General features: G+C 31.3%; 2 protein-coding genes across 2 annotated transcripts; both read right to left on the bottom strand.

Annotated features, from left to right (window-relative positions):
• Positions 1-5,587: 5,587 nt before the first annotated feature.
• On the bottom strand, positions 5,588-7,742 carry LOC8261303 (transcription factor MYB108). Its single transcript, XM_025157332.2, has 3 exons — positions 7,426-7,742; positions 6,684-6,813; positions 5,588-6,587 (listed from the first exon to the last, which is right to left on the bottom strand). Exons 1-3 carry the CDS (start codon positions 7,619-7,621, stop codon positions 5,906-5,908), a joined length of 1,008 nt encoding a protein of 335 aa, XP_025013100.2. The 5' UTR covers positions 7,622-7,742; the 3' UTR covers positions 5,588-5,905.
• Positions 7,743-19,133: 11,391 nt separating this feature from the next.
• LOC125371102 lies at positions 19,134-21,064 on the bottom strand. The gene is made up of 2 exons (XM_048379244.1): positions 19,815-21,064; positions 19,134-19,604 (listed from the first exon to the last, which is right to left on the bottom strand). Exons 1-2 carry the CDS (start codon positions 20,040-20,042, stop codon positions 19,134-19,136), a joined length of 699 nt encoding a protein of 232 aa, XP_048235201.1. The 5' UTR covers positions 20,043-21,064.
• Positions 21,065-22,395: the final 1,331 nt, after the last annotated feature.

Raw genomic sequence — 22,395 nt, 5'->3', positions numbered from 1 at the left:
TCAATTTAATCCATAAACCCTTAGTTCTCTTTTTATTTTCCTTCTTATTTTTTTTTGAGACTCATATCGACTTAATTATCGTATTAGTAGGGTAGGCACAACATTTGGTACTCTCTCATTTCTTTATTTATTATGTGGATAACCAAACTATCGTCTTAAGCTTCATCGATTCTTAAAATAAATATACAAGATAGTATGTACGATTGCCTAAGTTCGTACAAGCACATGTCCAAACCAATTAATACAACTAGTAACGTGCAATATTGGTGTAAAGATTTACCCAACTCGTCCATGCTGGTTAATCTGAGCCTTAGAATGCGAGTGACGCACGTGCATTATCTATGTGAAAAATGATATTTTTGGACAATTTGTTGAAACGTGAGCACAGGAATCAATATGGTTATCTATCATCATGTTCCTCCTACCGGATAGATCCCTTTCAGTACCCAAACAGGTACGTATGAGAGTTAGACATGAACTTAGGACTCTTTTAAGGTTTACCATTTTTGTTGAAGGAGGGGACGCGTAGTTCCTCCCATGTCTTCTTTAACATTTTTGGAAAATTAATATTACGAACAACAGATATCTGCTAATCAGTGGCAATTATAGGATTAAATGATTGAGAAAAAAAGAATATACAGACATTGAATGTGATCAAAGACAAAGACTAGTGTAACATATATATATATATATATATATATATATACTGTAATGCTGCCGTAATCGAACAGTATAACATATTTCTTACGCAAATCCAACAAATTATTAAGTGTTAGCAGCACTAATATGTGTATATAACAATTTAGATACGGATTTAACTATGGCCATGATTACTTCTATTTTAGGTCATTTTGAACTTATTTTCATGCATTGATAATTCGTTTTGCTCATTCTATTCCGGGACTCTCTTTCTCGTCACATCCTATATCACATTTTCTTGTCACATCTTATATAGCATTTTCAATTAAAAGTTGCCTAATATATCATATAAAATCTAAAACAATCACTTGGATCTTTTCAGTGGTTTACCCAATCCTTGAATGAGATATGTATTTAAAATATTCAAGACTTTCATGATGAGAAAGTGACTTATTATTTGAATTTTATAATTATTCTATATATGTCACTCATCCAACTATCTGTTATAGCTAAAAAAGAATTATTAAATCCATTTATAAAGTACATTTTGAATTTTACTGTTGCACGCTCTTTTTTATAAAGACGGGCATACTAGTGTTTTAACTTTATTTACAGATGAAATACCATATAGTTATATTTGATTTCGTAAGTTTATACTAGGTTGGTAGTTTGAACTAATCACGTCTCCATTAAAAGCTTATTTGGTCTCCTATTTTCTTTTTCTAAAATAATAGGCATAAAGGAACAACAAATTAATGTAACATTGCAAGTGTTACTCCACTATATTATATAATGGGGTTTTCTTTTGTATATTTATGAATACATATCGATTAACATTTTCAATTAATAGAGGGTTAGTTCTAGCATACCACAATATTTAAGAGATTCAAATTCAAACGGTATTGTGGTTTAATAAATGTCATTCTGTGTGAGTTAGATAATGACATACTTGATAGTTTAAATAATTTGTCGTGAAAAAAAATATAGAAAATATCTGATACAAGTTTTCCACAGATGGGGATAAGCATGAAATAATAATAAAGCATATGCTTCCTCCTCATAGTGGAACACCAACACTAGCATTTACTTTATTTGTTCCGGGTTGGAAAGATCTTCTATCCATTTTTGTTAATGACCTATAAATTGAAAGAGATCACTCATAAACTTTTGTTAGCCACCTGAAACTAGTGGCTACAGATACTTTTGGAAAAACAGAAAGAAAGTTCTTTAAAAAAAAAAAAAGATAACAAGAAAAACATTATTCATATATAAATATATTGCAACATGGCGTCGATCGACTTGGCTTTCATTACAAATGCTTCACGGAAGTGATGAATGAGAGAATGAAAAGGAAATGTTATATACTTAAAATGGTGGTTAATAGAGAAGATAGAGTTCACCAAATAGCATGTGTTCTATAACACATGCTTTTTCTGTCTATATTCGACGGATGAAATATGGGTTACTCTTGTACTTTTGTAGGAAGGAATCCCATATAAGCATGTGGGGAGGAGCTCTATCTATGTTATCTATTTTGTGTAAGAGCGTACCTTGTGGTTGTACTTGGGGAAAATATATATGTGGTTCTATTGTTCGAGGAGGAAAAGAAAGAGAACTTTATGTTAAAAGGGTTTGAAAGATGGCTATTTTATAAGCAAAAACAAGGAATTAGGTTTTATAGTATATTGTATGTGAAGAATTCATTGTTGGTTACGATCAGTAAAGCGTATATATCTTGATAAGTTTTATAGTGCATGGGCTATTTAATCTAGTTATGAGTTAGTGAGAGAATAATATTATATATATATATATATAAACTATCAAATTCATATTCTGTACTTATAATTTACTTCTGTCTGTCACCTAATTTTTACGATCTAAAAGAATCTAAACAAACCATTTCTGTAAAAGATATATATATAGCAGTAGTATACATCACTCTCGAAAGCCACTATAGTAAAGCAATCAACAGAGGTTCCTAAGTAGTAGTTAAGTTAAAAGTTATTGGGTGCAGTCCTTAAATATGCATTATAAACATCGATTGGCTTAAAATGTATGGGCAACTTGTATATATTCTCATGATTGTATGATGAAAAAAAATTGTTCATATACGAAATGATGTTTGAATCCAATATATATATGAAGGTGACATAAGAGTGATGCCACATATCACGTACCTATACAACATATTAAATATATTATATATATTGAGAACTTGACAAGCATATTCAGATATATGCACAGTAAAAAATTACATAACATAAAAGGAGGAAAGTACAGATACAATGTAAAGGGGCCAAAAGGGTACCTTTTTGAATTGAAAGATCATCAACAGAGACCTGACAGTAACAACCCTCTTCCTCTCTTCTTCCTTCAGTCTTCCCCCTCCGCCCCCAACTTTCGGTTAGAGCCTTACGGAGAAGACTTGGACAGTTGGACCTCTGTCTCTCTCTCTCTCTCCCCCAGCGATGGATAGAAAGAAAAGAAATAATGATAGATAGCATCAGACCATCTCCACGTGGGATAACGATATGGCCCCCACATATTGACAAGGAAGTCTTCTGAAGTTTATGGTTCCCACTGGAAGATTACTTTGACCTTTTGGAGAAGGGGAAAGATGGGAGTTGAAGAAATCAACGTGGCGCAGAGATAAAGTCTCTGAGCAGAGAGCACTATGGTGGAGTCCAGTTGTGTATTTGCATATGTTCTTCTCCCCTCCCTCTACTGCTTTTGTAGCCCAGTTGTATACCAATATTCGTGGTGTACTCTTTCATATAATTTCCTTTTTATAATTAATATTATATTATATAATAATATCTTAATATATAATTATTAATTTATTCATATGAAAAACCTCTATCATTCTATTATTGGACTTTACAATTTCAAGTATTTACAGGAACTTAAAACTGCACACTGGAACTTATATAGGAGGATCTGAGGTTTTCACTTTTGGAATTTTCTGTGATGCATTTGTAAGAAATAGTCAAAAAAACGTAAAGAAAAATGTGGATATGTATAAAAAAGAAAAATAATGGAAAGGAAGGTCATACGTGGAATTTTTGGAATGGGCTGTTTCAATGGTTGCGGCTGTCAGTGCTTCGATCCAGGAAGCTTAATTTTATTTTATTTTAACATTTTTTTTACTTTTAAGTGTTCAAATACACGTGGCGTTCTCTCAACTCTTCATCCACTTGGGGACCAATTTGATGGCTTCTGTTATAGGCACGCGCCCTACAAAGATTCCCCGCCGCCATACACTTCTCTCTCTCCACAGATTATAAATTTTTATTTTATCACGTTTTCGCCCTTGCCCCCTCCCACGTGCAAGCCTTCGTCTTATCAACTTTCAACTCTTGCTTCTCCAACAAAGGGCATAATAGCCATTTTCACCTTTTTTTTTTTTTTAATTAAAGTCCAACGGGCCGTCTCATTGGGCAACAGTAATAGTTATCTATTAACCCTGTTGTAAACTGTTAAACTCCGTTGATATCTTTTTTGTTGTGATATTTTTTTAATTTGATAAATTACAATTATGTGTTTCAATAATAACATACTATATATATAATAAAAATCAAACTTAATATTCTAAGAGTTTTCTAGGAAATTTTAAAATCATTTTTCTTATGTTTTCAATATTAGTAACTGAATTAATGATATAACTATATTAAATTATTATCTAAATAAAAAAGTAATTTTTTAATTAAATACTTTACATTTGTATAAAAAGGGTTAATACTAAAATCCATGTATCCTCAGTATAAATGTATGTTCGTATAATTAAAAAGATTGCATGACAATGTACAAAATAAACAAGATGTAGAGATTAATAGTGGGTTGATATTAGATATTGTCTGGCAAAATGGGTTCCAAGCAAATTGTCCGTACGATGGCAAACAAAGAGGGGAAAAAAGAAAAGAAAGAAACAAAGCCAATAAATGGAGCTAGTTTGGAATAATTGGTACTAGGAGGAGGCTTTGATCATTAACATGATAAGATATATATAATAATTTTTTTTTTAATTTAATAATTTAAGTACAAAGTAGTTCCTTAATCGCCAACTTAATTAAATAAAATACCCAAAAGTAAGATGAATTCTATAATGCCACGTCTCAAAAAATAATACAACTTACAATTTATTTAATAAAAGCAATTTTTGCAATCTAGAAGGTTAATCATCTAGTTCAGGCCCCATGGCCAATGTTTCAAAAGTTACATGAATATTATATGCTTCGAGATTTAAACTCTTTTTAATAATATATATATTAACATCCAAATAAAGATGGTGGAACCAATTATTCACATTATCTTTTAATTAATCTTATATTATACAAATGTAAGAAGATACGGTGACATATACATTTGCCCTAAAATTTACATGTGATGACGTGATGAGTTAATTAACACTCAATTTTATTATTTCCTATTATTTTTTAAATTTTACTAGTGTTTATGTATGATTCTTTTTTAATAAGAGATTAGCTAGGACTAAAATATCCTAATTAATTTGCGTGTAAAAGCATAAACCCAATAAATAATTTAAAAGTTGTAGGCTATGGCTTTAACTTACCATATTATATACACTATAACAATAATTTAAATCTTTTAGCTTAATTTAAATTAAGAAAACATGTCATTGCAACCATAAATAGATAAGTAGTGGCCAAAATGTTGAGTTTAATATTAAATGTTTTTAAATTATAGAAATTTTTATTTTAAAAGGACTAGAAAAAAGAAATTCAACACAGTAGAAGAGAAAATCAAGAAAAATTAATAATTATAAAATAGTAAAATATTGCTGAGCCAGATTAATCTATTAAGTAAATGTCAAAAATATGCAACTCATGTGATAAAAAGATATGATTAATGTATAAATCATCTAAATCCATGCTTCTAAAATGCAATCATCTATTCTGATACAGAAAAAGAAAAGAAGAAGAAAGAAAACTAAAAACAAAGTTACACTGTCAATATCAAAGAATGATACTAAGGAACAGCTCAAATTTCAATTTCACCCCTCCCTTCCCCTCCAAAATAAGGGAAGAAACAAAACAAAAAAAAGAAGGAACCAACAAAGGAAATTGAAATTAATTATAAAGCTAATGCACGATTTAGACTTCCTTAATCTATCACAAATCCTATATGTAATTATGAATAATCCTGTATAGATGCATGATTCTACATTTTTCGCCTATTTTATTTTAACATGTAGGCTTCTTCTTCTTCTTCTTTTTTTTTTCTTTTTTTTCTTTTTCTTTTCCCCCCTTCACATGTTGAACCAAATATCATCAACACTCCACAGATTGTCTGTCGTGTCCCCACCATCCGCCCATAATTGGTTAATGTTGTTCTGCTCCATAGCTTGAAAATCCAATCCTTGATTAAAATAACCAGATGGAGAAATCATGGATTCTGAATAACAAACTTGCCCAGATTGGAAATAATTAGTATCTGGATTAGCATTATGATTAACCGAGATGCTGTAGTGATCGTTATTATTAGTCATGTCTGATACAGGTGAAACCTGGGTTCCAAACGAGTCCGATGATGCTGCTGTACTAGATGTCTCTGGCGTAGTGTAACTCGGAGTAACATGTGCAACCCCGAAATCATTCCTTATCATCCCTCCACCGGCCATGGCGGCCCATTGTCCACTACCCATTTCATCGGTGGCCATTAGGTGGTGATTAGGGGCCTCTGCGGTGGTTGTGGTGGTGGGTGCAGCAGTGCTAGTGGTCGTAGTAGCAGCAGCAGCAGTAGTAGTGTTATTGGCAGCTTGAATTCTTTCAATTAATCTTGGCATCCATAAGTACCTCATGGTGTCTTTAAATTGCTTGCTATTCACGTCACATTTAAGTTGCTTTGCGTGCTTTTGGACACGAGTTCTCCAGTAGTTCTTGATTTCATTGTCTGTTCTTCCCGGTAAGTGTTGCGCAATCTTGGACCATCTGAAAAAAAAAACAATTAGATGTTATTACAGAATCAAAAAGAAATATAATCATTTTTAACCAAATAAAGATATAATCATTATCATCATTACATACCTATTGCCCCATCGAGAATGAAGCTCAAGGATCATGAGTTGTTCTTCGAGAGTGATATTTCCACGTCGAACGTCAGGTCTTAAATAGTTTAGCCATCTTAATCTGCAGCTTTTCCCAGTTCGTTTAAGGCCTATTTCATTGTAAACAAGTTTTTGGTAAAGTTGTCTTTGCAAGAGAAGAGAAGAGATAATTAAATGAAAAAAAAAAAAAAACCAATAAAAATAAGAGAAAGAGCATTTTCGCTTATGCTTCTTTTCTTTTTGCAGTTGATGTATGCCTTTGCATCAACTTTGTGATGTTACAGCTTTTTTGTATTTATATATAAAACATAAACCATAATTTAAATATCTAATAGTACGGCTAAAGAACAATCATCCGGTTGTAAGGATAACTCACAAAAATTGTCCTATTTTAGCTATGTAAATGCTTACACTTTACCATGAAACATGAAAGCTCGATCATGCTTTCTTTACATGGATATAAATTGTGGCATATGTAGATCCTTAACTGGATTTCATCAATTGGGACAGAACCCATCAAAAGAACAAAGAAGGAAAGAAAAGCGAAGAGAAGACTTTGCACTTTTGTACTTTGATCAGTGCAAAGATAACCCATTATATATAATCCACGACAAGTTGGCAAGTTGTTGTTTGGCTGTTTTGCCCAATATGTTTTGGACGATTTTATGATGGATGATCAATATATATTATAAGCAGGAGATAGAAATAAATAAATAATTTACCTGCAGAGCGAGCGAGAGAGTTCCAGCGACCTTCTCCTTGAGTAGCAATGTAATTGATGAGCTTAAAGTCTTCTTCAACCGTCCATGGACCTCTCCGTAACTCGCTCATCATCTCATCTTCACTTTGAGTGGCGGTGGTGGTGGAGGAGGAGCTGCTCTTTTGGTTGTTGCTGTGCGTGACTTTAACATCCATCATAACAATTTTCCCTTAAATGGAGAGACTGATTGATTGAAAGATGGAAAAGAAAAGAAAAATTAAAAGTTATAGAGAGAGAGGGAGAGAGAAAGATGGATTAATACAGGAAGATAGAGGAGGTGGGGTTTTTATAGATGCATAGATAGGTTAGAAAATTTAACAGAAAAGGTCGCACGTGAGAGGAAGAGGAGGAGGGCAAAGCCGCAATAGGAAATTGGGATAAAATTAACTAATTAATTAATGACTTAATTAACCACTTAAACTTAGATACTAATTATGCTTTAGTAACAAGTTTGACCCTTTGACTTTCCACACTGTTTATGTGTTCTTACTTATCTTAGTTCCGTGGAAATGGTTTTCTCCTCCTTCAAGCAACTTGTCTATTTTTTTCTAGACAATCTCTCCACTTTTTTCTTTTTTCTTTTTTTTTTTCTAAAACAAAAAATAGGAGGAATTATGCATATCGAACACTGTTTTTTGTGGGCAGTATATGCATAGATGGCCGGCGTGTGAAATTTCTCTGACTAATTTTAATTTTTATTAATTTACCAAAATTACAAAGTTATTATAAATTTCTAAAAACAATACTGAAGTTCATTAAAATCTATTGCAAGTAGATAATATATGAAGTTTTGATGGGCGCTTACATGAATTAGCTAAGCAAATTCTAATTATCATGTCAGAAAGATTATTTATAATTTTAATCATCGCATTAAACTGTAAAAAAATTGTATGGTTTTACAAAAAATCTAACAATTAAGCTAAATTCAGGCACTTTACTATTAAAATTTGTATAAAAACTTGATGAAAATAGACAGTGAGGTATGAGAATTTCCTGTACAACTTCAGTATTGGCTTGGAATTTTGGATGCATGCCTCCTTCTTCAACGAAATTGACTCTATTTTCTTTCCTCAGGATCGAAAAGGGTAGGTGCAGTTTTATGGTTAAATTCTCACATTCATTTTGACTTTGGAGGATGAAAATAATTTAATTTGCTGAAAGCATTTTTCTCATTTTTATCAGCCAAGAACATTCGATAGCTTAACCATTCCATAATGCTATAGTTTTCTTTTTCCAAAAGCTGCATTTCAATTTTCATCTTTTGTGTATGCATTGAGCCAGGACAATTGAAAACTAAGACTTCCATTTTTATTTGTCTATCTATGCTCTGTTACATTTATTCTTTGATTTATTAGCCATAAAGACTATCCCCTCACTAGCCATAACCCTATAGTCATAGTGTGTGTATGTGAGTATTTTCCCCAACATAAATGGTAATTAGGAGACAGTTTAATTGTTTAATGGTTGAATTTTCTATAGATCAAAGAAAAGGATACAAGTAATTAATATGCATATCTTATTTTAAGTGTTAGCTAGAACAATGTAGCAAAATTTATAACTACTATAGAAGTTTTAACTTTTAATGTCTTCATTTGTATTCTTTAGAATTATATTATTAAGTTAAGATAGTTTGATTATACTATTTAGTTAGCAACGAGTGAAAGAGTAAAGAGAAAATCTCACAAGTGCTCAGTTAGTAAGAATGCAAATGATGAGTCGAGTGGCTCGTGAATTACTTAGAGTTGGGCTCGGTAAATTTTTGTTTCAGCTCAATTTACGTTGAAGCTAGAAATGGATTAATTCGTTTGACTCGTAAACCAACTTATTTATAGAGTTTGAAGGAGGAATAGTTTAATATTTGAATATAAAATTTACATACTTACAAATTTTTTTAAGACATATACTTAAAAACAGACTTACTAGAATAAAACTATAGTCTTATATGTTATAGTTTCTGCAGCAGATATTTTAACTTTTTCAATAGATTGATGAATAATTTAAGTTATAATTTGTGGTCACTAATCTCACTTAGAGTCATAAAATATGAAAACTTTAATAAACTAAGTAAAGTTTGGATGACAGCCTTAATAAGTAAGGGTTGATAGCCACAAATGCACACTATTTTTCACAAGTCAACAATTAAGGGAGAAACTGGAAATAGCACATAGAACAGGACCCTTCAAACTCAAGTGCTTTTATCACCATATTACTACTGCTTTTGCAATATTTCCCATAGAGGGTCATTAAGGGAGGACAATCCATTGGATACATTAGTAGTTTGGTTCTAGTACCAGTTTTTCTTATGTGATAATTAACTTATAATTATCTTTAAAAATTTAACTAATTTCTTTCTAATTTTCATGAAAAAGAGAAAGAAAAAACTGCTTCGAAGCTTTTCATTTGGGTGATCGAACAAAATAAAATAACTAAAAGTAACTAAAAATGTTAAAGATAGCATTTGGTTAGAACTAATTTAGTTTCCATTTGGGAATTATTTAGCCGATTTAATTTAATGCTTTTGATTTAATTGACTAGCAAATAGGGAATTTAATAGGGATGTAGGGATTTAATGCAGAAAAGGGTAACGTGTGCAGGGGTGGGTGTGGACCGTACACCTCTACGTATATTTACAAAGTATATGGTCCATTAATTGATACTGCACCTATCAACTTATTAGAATTCATCTCTACAAAATTGGCATCCTGAATATAAATATAAAATTTTAAAAATAAGGGTTCCATAACAATTAAATTTGATTTAAGCATTTAATTGATCTAATAGAATTTATATTCATAAACAATAAGTCACCTGTTTATTATATATTTGATAGAATTCATTTAAACTCAAATGAATATCTTATTTAAAATAAACATTAAAATTTAATACAAAAAGAAAGAGATAGCAGGTTGAAGAAATTTAAATAAATGATATATTAATTACGTATAAAGATCCATTAAGCACTCGAGATATTTATAATAAGGCTTTGATTCTATAAAGAGATTTAAAAAAAAAAAAGAAAATTAAATGAATCATTTATTTTGCAACCCTACCCCTATTATTCTAGTTCTAGAATCTTATGCATTTTGCATTGATCAATGACATTGCTACTCTATTTCCTCAAATGTGGGATATATATCTGAGGTGGATAAAGGGTCAATTTGGTCCCTGTTCTTTTGTTGAAGGGTCAAATAGACCCAATTTGAACTTTCATCAATTGCAAACCCAGCAAAGAGAAATGCAAAAGTTGAAAAAATGCACAACAAAATGCAAGCAGATCAAACTGGGATAATGATATGCTAATTAAAGTGGATAGATGGTGTTCATAGTATTATATAAGTTTAAGACTGGGAGCAAAGTGTATGATTTTTTTTTTTTCATAAGCAAATTGAACCAAAAGAAAAAGAGAAAATAATAATAATCATTAGAATGACTAAATGGTTTTGGTAATTAAATTACAGTAATGGGTCTGAGAATAAATAGTTTTGATATTTAAGTTATGGTAATGGGTTTGAGATTATTTTATTGTGCCAATTTTGAAATCATCAACACCTATTAAAATGGCTGAGAGAAACAAATACAGATATTGATGGTAAAATATAATCTTAAATTGATAATTGAAGGGTTAAAAAATTGTCTTAAAAAGCTATTTTTTTTGTTTGAAAATTGCAGTAGTGTCCGAAAAGAGTTACAAAAAATAAAAGAAAATCATTCTCTAATAAGTAAAAGCTAAAAAGTTGTGCCCATCTAAAGATTAAGAAGTTATATTTCTTGCAGGGCATTTTCCCAAGAAAAGTTAATTTAAGAAAATAAAAGTTAAAATCCAGAGGGAGGGAGAATATATATATATACATACATACATATATATTAAACTCTAAAACTATTTCTAAGATTTATGCATAATTTTCGACAAATAAAATTCTTATTTGATACGTGTGCTTATTTTTTGATAAATAAAATTTAAAATTATATGTAATTTTATAATTTTTTTATTAAAAAGTTATATTTCTAATTATACATGGATTATAATTTTATAAAATAACATATTATTGATTTTTTAATATTATATTAACTAATAAATAATTTTATAGTCATATAATAATATTAATTTTATTTTAGAAATACTATTATATGAATTAATAAATTAATTTCTTAATTAGATAATAATTATAATTTTAGAAAATAACATCTTAAATTATAATTTAATATTACATTTAGTAATAGATAAATTTCTTAATTATATAGTAAATTTTTAATCCTAAAAAAATAATATATAGTAGTAGTTTATATACCACTAAAAATTATTAATAATATTTTTAAATATTATTGCGCTAATTAAATTTTAAAGTTTTTAAAAGATTAAGAACGATATTTTAAAATAGTTATTTCATTATTATTTTTAAAATATTATAAATTAATTTAATTTTATGATCGAAATAATAATAATAACAATAATAACGTAAGGATTAAATAACTGATTAGTTTATTTTAAATTTTTAAAGCATTAATTTTTATATTTTTTATACAATGTACGATATCTCATTGTTTTTTTTAGATAGGTGATGATGTTAAAATTTTGAGTGGGAATTTTTTTCATAACAAAAGAAAAGAGAAAGAGAATATTTTGGTGTTTTAAAAATATTAATAAACTGTATTGAAATTAATATAGAAGCAAAGCCATAATCAACATTGATTAATTATGTCGGTATAGTGGCATGGCCACAAAGAAAAAAGAACAAAAGGAGCCATTGGGACATAACATTGTAGGCGCATGAAACATATGAACATTCCCCCAATTCATCATATATAGTTTTAAGGGAAGGAATGTTGAAGCATTAGAGACATTTCTTTATCCCTCAACATTCTTTCCTACTTCTGCACAAGTTGGAGGGTATTTTATGCTATTGATTTCAGAATGACCCAATTTCATTAAAACTAAGCCATAATTTTACACGAAATTAGTACAATAGAATAAACAAATTGTTTAATCTCTGGTTGCATATTTTCTAGGCAGACAAACCTTTTTCTTTTTCTTATCTCTAAAACCAGGCAACTCGAGTATTGGTGGAAAGAAAACATGGACAAGATTTGCTTTTCAAGTGTCATACTTTTAACATTTCCACATATGCCAACAAAGAACCAAGTTCTATGTGTGTAATTCTAGTAGCCATGGTCCACCTTATGATTATATCTAACTTTAATATCTTCTATTTATTTTATGTTTTGGACGCTTTCTGTCCTCCTATTAAATCACACTTCATGGGAAAGCTGAGATCTACAAGGAACAAAAAAAAAAAAAAAAAAGAAATTAAGAAGGATGAACTATGAACAAACAAATAGAAAATTAAGGATATTATAGATTATGTACAATTAAAGGAATAACACTCTAGTATTCTCTTCTTTTTTTTCATATAAAATTTTATTTTTTTTATCCACCGTGATCTTTCTTTATATTTTTAATTAGCTTTAATAAATAAATATTAATATTTTTTTTTTATATAAATTTATGATACTCTATCATGGGAGTATTGACTTCTCATTTTATAAGAGTTTTATACAATTGCATTACAAGGATGTCCAATTCTTCCTCAATAGGAGAGGTAAAGAGAATAAAGAGATTAAATCCAATATACAAACAATTGGACTTGTCAAAATATATTTATAAAATCAATATGTAATTTAGTATCACCAAATTCAGCATTCTTTATGTAAAATTATAATTAACTGCTTCATCAACACAATTGATGGTTATTATAGGTAAATTATTTACATATAGTTTTTGATGTTTGATTTTTTTTAATTTTTATATCAAAATATATACTTATTAAAATATTCATATTCTTTTAGTATACATTAATTTATAAGATATGTCGGGGCATGAACTTGGTAGCTAAGATTAATAAAAAGAATGATAAAAAGGCATTTAGTTGAGGATAAGATGATTAGATGTACCAAATCATATGATTTAATTACTTGAGCAATTATAAAATTTATATAGCAATGACACGAGGATCACGTGCACATATGACTAAAAGGAGCGGTTCTTGCTTCATAAGTTTGGGCATTTCATTTGTTCCTTTAAGAAAAAGGAAAAAGGAAACCATATTCCTTGTGCGCATGTCCCTTATTTATAGGAATAAGAACTGCCTTCTCAAATTTTTCAAAAAATTTGTCTACAAGTTAAATTTATTTGTCTACAAGTTGTACTTATTAATCGTTTTTAGTGAAAGACTTCTTTTATTTCAAAAAAATATGTATAATCTTTAATTAAAGAACATGTAGATAAAATGATAATTATTTTTTAAAATTTAACTAAAATTTGAAGTCTAAATATTAAATATACAACTGCATTAAAATTTTTAAAATAATATTGTTATATAAAATCTTGTATTACATATTCTAAATAAGTTAAACTAAGTTTGATATATTATCTCATGCATTGCACTCCCATGAGGTTCATTTGCTACTATGTGTAGAATATAAAGTTAGCATCTTGAAAAATTACAGAAAGAAAAATGACTTCAATCCAAAAGAAGAAAAGGAACCCACAAACAATGCATATATGCTAAATGAGAGTATTAAATAAAGTTAGGTAACCTATAAGATAAACCAATCAGGCTTGGTGTATATATTACAACTAATAGGAGAGTGATACATATTCTTACATACTTTATCATTTAAAACTAATAAATATGTGTTAATCATCTATCAATTTAATATATAGACGAAGATAAATACTAAGCTTAGACAAGAATTTTATATCTTATTTAATTAATTTTTTTAATATAGATTAGCCTTGCTAATCCACATTTTATTAATTTTCTTTTAAAAGGAACCACTTACCACATGTGAACTAAGATCTACTCCATAAAGCGTATGCAGGGAAATGCTGCTGTGGTTTAAGGATAAATAATTAAAATGTGGATTGTGAAGGCCTACAGAACTTGCATCTTATTTAATTAGTTAGTTAATGATGCTCAGTAAGTATGTTCACAAGGTATAATTGAGTGCTTTTTGAAAAAAACAAAAGAAAAAAAGAAAAGAAGATGTAGGTTTCATTATTCATGTTTTTCCTTAATTAAAATACTGAACAAAAGTTTTTCTCTAAAAAAGAAGGCAAAAACACCTTTTTGATTAAGCAGATTCTGCCCTCATTCATTTCATAATTCAATAGATTTCCATTCTACTTCCTAATTTTTGTTCCTTCACTGTTTTGTTTTTCCTTTGGAAGGGCAGAAAAAATTGCATCAAATGGAGGTTATATATATATATATATATATATAATTAAGTTGGCCATTTAAAGGAAACCTGATGAGCTGTGCATATATACAAGTAATTTGGAAGGCAATAAAAAGAATTACATCATCTGCACAACTTAATTACAGAGAGTATGTCATTTTTCAGTGATGTCCAGAAACGCCACTGATTCACTCTTCACCAAAGAAACACATCCATATTATTATTAGTCATTCCTTGAGGAAGACAAAAGCTGCCACTCATGAACTCCAAATTAATGCTCATCTACAAAATGCTTTGGACCCTTTTCCTCAATTCAGGAAAGAAAGAAAGAGGAGATTGTTTGACATTATAAAAGATAATTGTATGTGCAAAATGAAAGCAATGGTAGATATGGTAAAGGGTAATCTTGTAAACGTGGAGGTTCTAGATTCATCTTGGCTGTAAACCACAAAGCACTTGAAACTTGCCTCACTAAACCAATGTCCTTTGTCTTTTGTCTTGCGGCTTTCAAAAGTTGAAACCCATTAGACTCCCAATCCGATAGTGACAAAGAATAACGCAAGAGATAAAATTCTAGCACAGCTATCTCATACCTGAATCACATTTTAAATTAAGAGTCTATAGCTTACTCAAAGTTTTAAAATCAAGCTTTATATATATATAATAAAACTCTGTCACTTACATATTTTATATTATTTTATTATCGAATTAAAAATTTACTTTGTAATTACTATCTTTTCTATAACAGTGGAATACAAGAAGACATAATAAAATGAAATTTTGTAATTTCTTTAAGAAAATAATAATTGGCCTAGCATAATACCTCATGCGTTTTTAGATCAATTTCCGTCCCGCATCAAGAACAGTATCCATCACAGAGAAAAGAACTGCTAACAGTCACTTGAAAGAAATAACCTAAGAATTAGGTTTTCATTATTGTATTCTGATATCAAAAAGAGATACATCAGCCTTATATTTATATTATATGTAAGACTTTGATAGAAACTAAATAACAAACTCTTAATAGCTAGACTTTAAATTTAAAAGATAAATACTTATCATATCCTAAATTTAAAAGATAAATACTTATCATATCCTAACAACCCTAACAACTCAAAATCTCAACACTCCTCCTCAAGTTGGTGCATAAATATCATACATGCTCAACTTGCCTAGACACTTAAAGAACATGTGACTCGAGACTGCTTTGGTAAGGATGTCAGCCAACTGATCTTCAGAACATACTTTAGGCAATTCTATGATATTCTCATCCAACTTCTCTTTGATAAAAAATCTATCAACCTCTACATGCTTTGTCCGATCATGCTGTACTGGATTATAAGCTATATCACGTGCTGTTTTATTGTCATAATACAATCTAACTGGCTGCCTCAGTGCGTAACCTAAATCTTCCAAAATTTATTTTAACCATAAGGCTTCACACACACCAACAGCCATTGCTCTGAACTCGGCCTCTGCACTAGACCGGGCAACAACATTTTGCTTCTTGCTTCTCCATGTCACAAGATTTCCACCCACAAATGAAAAATATCCTGCAGTTGATCGTCTATCATCGATTGATCCAACCCAATCAGCATCAGTGTAAACCTCTATGTTTTGCCAATCCATATGTTGAGTGAACAAAATTCCTTTTCCAGGTGCAGACTTCAAATACCGTAAGATTCTTATGACAGCATTCATATGTCTTTCTCCAGGATTATGCATGAATTGGCTAACAATACTCAAAGCATACGCAAGATCAGGTCTTGTGTGAGCTAAATACATTAATCTTCCTACAAGTCTCTGATATTTTCCTTTATCAACGGGTACTTGGTCTACCTCAATGCACAACTTCAGGCCTTCCTCAACTGGTGTGTCAACTGGTTGACATGCTGACATTCCAGTTTCATGCAATAAATCCAATGCATACTTCCTTTGGGACAGAAAAATTTCTTTCTTTGATCTTGAAACTTCAATCCCAAGAAAATATTTCAAGCAACCCAGGTCTTTCATTTCAAACTCTTTGGACAAGTATTCTTGTAATGCCTTCCTCTCTTCTGGATCATTTCCTGTAACTACCATGTCATCCACATAGATAATGAGAGCTGTGATCTTTCAATTTGCCTTCTTTATGAATAAGGTATGGTCTCCATTACTCTGATGATATCTAAAAGCTTTCATAGACTTTGAAAATCTCCCAAGCCATGCCTGTGGAGATTGTTTCAGTCCATACAACGATTTCTTCAACTTGCAAACTTTCCTATTCTGCATTGTTGACATACATCCAGGTGGAAGCTCCATATAGATTTCTTCGGATAATTCACCATGTAAAAAAGCATTCTTAACATCAAACTGCTGTAATGACCAACCCAAATTTGCAGCCAAGGATAATAACACTCTCACAGTACTGATTTTAGCTACAGGAGAGAAGGTTTCAGTGTAATCAATCCCATAGATTTGAGTGTATCCTTTTGTTACCAATCTTGCTTTGAATCGCTCGATTGTGCCATCTGCTTTATACTTTATGGTGTAGACCGAACGACACCCTACTGGTTTCTTTCCTGCTGGACAATCAACAAGCTCCCATGTTTCATTCTTTTGCAAGGCTTTCATTTCACCGTTCATTGCAGCTTTCCATTTTGGATCAGATAAAGCTTTCTGCACACTGTTAGGAATAGATACAATAGATAATTGATTTGACAGTGACTTATTTGATTATGACAGGTTATGATTCGACACATAATGACTCATTGGGTATTTAACTTTACTAGAAATTTCAGGCTCATAACTAAGTTTAGGAATACCTCTGGTGGATCGTTCTGGTAATCGTTTTCTCGGTGGATCGGGTTCAAGAATAGGAATATCTTCAGCAGGTGATTGGCGTGGTATTTCAGCTTGGGATTCAGGGTCTTCTTCACTTGAGGACTCTTTTTCAATCGATGGAGTTAGATCTTCTTGCTCAATACGTATCCCATGATTTTCTGAGTGATCACCAATACCATTATCAACCACTTCATACTCCTCCTGAAATTGATAATCTAATGTCTGAATTTCTTCATGTCTCTCCTCCGGAAATTCAAACTCAAAATACATCACATCTTTATGAAAGACTACATCTATGGATATGAACATACGTCGAGTTGGAGGATGATAACACCTATACCCCTTTTTATTTGTTGCATATCCAAGAAACACACATCTTATTGCTCGAGGAGCAAGCTTATGGCGGTGATGTTTATGAATATGTACAAATACTACGGTAGAAGACACGAGGAGGTAAGTTTGATGTTGATGGAGCGTTGTAGTATCATTAAGAACTACGAAAAGGTGTCTGAAAATCAAGAGTCCGTGAAGGACTTGGTTAATTAAATATGCAGCGGTAAGAGCTTCTCCCCGATATGATAATGGCATTTTGCATGAAGCAATGAGGCACGAACAACTTCTAGTAAGTGCCTATTCTTCCTTCGGCCTACCCCATTTTGTTGGAGTGTATAAACACATGTACTTTGATTGACAATTCCATTTTCTTCCAAATAATGCTTCAATTCAGAGTTATGGTATTTGCCACCATTATCGCTGCGAAGCACTTGAATATGTGCATTATATTGAGTCTTAACATGTGTATGAAATTTCTGAAATAATGCACTCACATCACTCTTAGATTTCATTAAGCACACCCAAGTCATCCTTGTGCAATCATCGATAAAAGTAACAAACCAACGAGATCCCCCCAAAGTTGAAATTTTAGATGGACCCCAAACATCAGAATGAACAATCATAAAAGGTAAATGACCTCTATTAAAACTTGATGAAAAGAGCTTGATGACTCTTGGCAAGTTCACAAACATCACAACGAAAAATAGAAACATCAATGTTGTTAAACAAACCAGGAAATAACTTTTTTAGGTAGCCAAAAGAAGCATGCCCTAGTTGTCTATGTTGTAACCAGATTTCTGCTTCATTTTTTTCCTTCTTTGGACCATCCATTGCAAACGCATGATGCAACTTGGAAGAAGTATTCAATTGCATGTCCATGTAGTACAAATTCCTACTTCTAATACCACGACCAATTATGCCTTCGTTTGGATATCCTTAAAGCAATGAAATTGGGCCAAAAATAACAATACAAGACAAAGCCGATGTTATTTGGGAAACAGGATAAAAGGCTGTAATTTAATGATGGAACAATTAAAACTGAGTCTAAATTTAAAGAATTGGTGGCAGTAATAGATCCCTCTCCAATAATTGGAACCTCATTACCATTTGCTATCAAAACAGGATTTTTGTAAGGATGGTCTAAGTTTCTTAACTGTCCGAATCAAAGGTCATATGATTTGAAGCACCAGAATCAATTATCCATGTATTATCACAAACAGATGTAGAAATATTAAACACCTTACCTTCCTTGCTTGTGGTTGCTACTAATGTTGAAGTTTATTCAACATTGTCCTCACTTGTTTTGGTTTCAGCAACAGCGGAAATCAAGGAATTCTTAGCTTTCCTTCTTTGTGATCCTCGATTTTGATCCCACCAATTTGGATAGCCTACAAGCTCAAAGCAACAATCTTTGATGTGGCCTGACTTATTACAATGAGTACATTTTTGTGTGGACTTTCTAATACCAATAGATGTCTTTAACTTGTTGTGAATCACCATAGCAGCAGCATCGAAGTCTCCATAGTCTCCTTTTAATGTTACACGGCGGTTCTCCTCTCGTCGAATCAGGGCATAGCTTTCTTCTAGGCCTGAAGTAGACTCCTGACGTAGGATTTCTCCGCGAACCTGCTCAAAGTAATCATCTAGTCCAGCTAAAAATATATGCACCCGTAGTCGTTCAATAGATTTTTTGTACGCAACCACATCATCAGGATCCTTCATGACCACTTTGTCTCTGTGATCCAATTCCTGAAAAATTACAGTTAGTTCTCCATAATATTCGGAGAGAGATCTTCATTTGGTCGCAAATGCTTTCTGGTTTAAGGCGAAATGCTGCAACTCATCACTGCCATCATAGAAAGCTTTTGATAAAGCAGTCCAGATTTCATGGGCAGTGGATAAGCGTAAATATCACTTCATAATCTCTGGACTCATAGACATTAGCAGCCATCTTTTCACCTTTTGGTTTTCAGCATACCACTTTTCATACCCATCCTCTGATTCAGCAGGTGGTTTTGTTTTTCCCCGAATATAGGAAAGCTTTTCTCTTTCAGCAATATGCATTTCCATTAGTTGAGACCATACATCATAATTTGATTCTGTAAGCGTAATTCCTGCATTGAATGCTCCTTCAGATTGAATGATAATAGGTTTCGATCCAGATGGTTCACCATCTCTACCACTCATGTTGTTTTAAGTATTTCAAAGCCTTTTTTTTTTTTTTTGGTAGGCTCTGATACCAACTTAAAAGAAATAACCAAAGAATTAAGTTTTCATTATTGTATTCTGATATCAAAAAGAGATACATCAGCCTTATATTTATAATTATATGTAAGACTTTGATAGAAACTAAATAACAAACTCTTAATAGCTAGACTTTAAATTTAAAAGATAAATACTTATCATATCCTAAATTTAAAAGATAAATAATTATCATATCCTAACAACCCTAACAACTCAAAATCTCAACACAGTAATAAGAAATAGTGTTATTCTTTGAAAAGAAAAAAAAAACAACAAGAAAAAAAAGAAGATATTCCATAGTACAACTCCAAAGTTTGCGAGGAGGAAAGATAGAGAAAAAAGAGTGTTATGAATCCAGAAATAGGATAGCAGATAGCTACTGCGTCACTCTCTCCAATAACACACTACTTTGTGCTCAGAATGTGAAGTGAAACTCAGGCACAGTTTTTCAAACCAATTGTTTTATTACCCTTCTCGTTGACATCTCTTACTATTTCCTGTTATCCAGTTTTTCAAACACTTTATTCTTTTCTTTTTCCTGAGGGCTTAGGCATTAGAGTCCTCGAGTAACGGCCACACTACCATAAAATTCCATGCTTCAACTTAGAATAAGAATTTGCAGCGCTGGCCTACAACCCCTAAAAGAAAATAAAAAGAAATGGTCCATATATGCACAAGTAAACATGAGCTTCCTTGCCGTTGGACGAAACAAGGACTGCAATCGAACGGTGTGGAAGCAGCCCTGTACATACTTTATTTACAAAGTTTTTAATTGAGGAGTAAGGTCTAAAATCTCAACTTAAAAATAATCCCAATTACTCCTAATGTTATAATTGAAGCCCAATAACCAATACGAAGACAGAAGGAAAAAAAACAAAGTATAATATTAAAGGAGAGGGACATGATATCCATTGGTTTTTCCTGGTTTAATTTGTCAAAAGCAAAGCGGGTTTTAAGGCAGAATGGAGTTGACAAATTCCAGTGGACGGTGTTCGTATATATCCGTGTCCATCAACTTATAGCGAATAGCCAACAGCCCTAAATCTTTTAATTTGTTTATGAATTAATTAGTAAGTTAAATTTATATAATAATTTAACTACTTCTACTTCTTCCCTTTCTTTCTTTCTTTCTTCATTCTTCTCAGGCTGCATGAAGCGTCTTTGACCCAAACATATGTGCATGGATATATTATATTAAGAAAAATCTTGTTCTCACCATTTGATAAAAGAAGAAGAAGCGTATTCCTCCTCCAACATGTATATATGTTAGGTATAAAAGTTTTATCTATCTTTGACGGGCGTATTTCTTGTTAGAAAAATCTAGCTTTCTACAATTGGATTGAAAATGGCGTGCCTTTAGAAATTATGCAATCCATTGTACTTGAACCCATCTCATAACACAAAAAAACCTAAATAATAAAACAAGGGTGGAAAAAGAGATCTCATCTCAGTTCATATATTAAGCTGATAATTATTGTGGAAACTTTCGCAAACCTTATTTATGTCATATGAAAAGAGAAATTCTTATTTATAATTCCATTCATCTGTGCTCAAAAAGAGGATATATGTATATATATATATTTGGGTCATATTGACTGACGCAATGAGACTTCACTTAAATTTCTCTTTAATTTTTTCTTGTATGTTGAAATACACGTGGAATTTGTTCTCTGAAATTAGGATACAGAATTCCTTTAATATATATTGATAAGTACAGTTACTTTCCGCATTTTCCCTGTCTGGCCTAGCAGCTTACTTGCGTGGCCACGCGGTTCTTGGTCTAAAGTGAATGAATCTATAATTTAATCAATTTGCTTAATTATTTGGAGTGGCTACTGATTCTTCTTCGTCTTCTTCATTAATTCTTTTTTTTTTTTTTTTTTTAATCAGCAATAAGTCAAGGAGATCGAGGGAACAGGCCAAAGCAACATTGCTCCTAAATGAAGCATGGGTGTGCAGCTACAGCTCAAAACTTTCAAATATCTACCAACCCGTTTTGAATTTATAATCTGATAGTCCTCGAAATGACTTCACTGCTTCAAGTGCATGTTCAGTATATTTAGATTAATGGGCAGTAGTTCCAAAGACTTTTCTGCTAATCCAAAGCTGAGGAAACTCATTAAACAAGTTTATTTCAAAATTAATCACATGTTAGAAAACTTACAGGAGATCCAAGTAGCTGACTGAGTAAACTAATCCTGTACATGAATCATACATAAAGATTTCCATAAATAGATGTAATTATTTTAATAAATATTAGCTGAGAAATGGAAGACAAAGAAAAAAGCCGCCAATC

Source organism: Ricinus communis, chromosome 9 (genome assembly GCF_019578655.1).
Source record: "Ricinus communis isolate WT05 ecotype wild-type chromosome 9, ASM1957865v1, whole genome shotgun sequence".
Lineage (NCBI taxonomy): Eukaryota > Viridiplantae > Streptophyta > Magnoliopsida > Malpighiales > Euphorbiaceae > Ricinus > Ricinus communis.
Note: the sequence above shows the minus strand (reverse complement) of the source record. Positions and strands in the feature narration are given on the sequence as shown.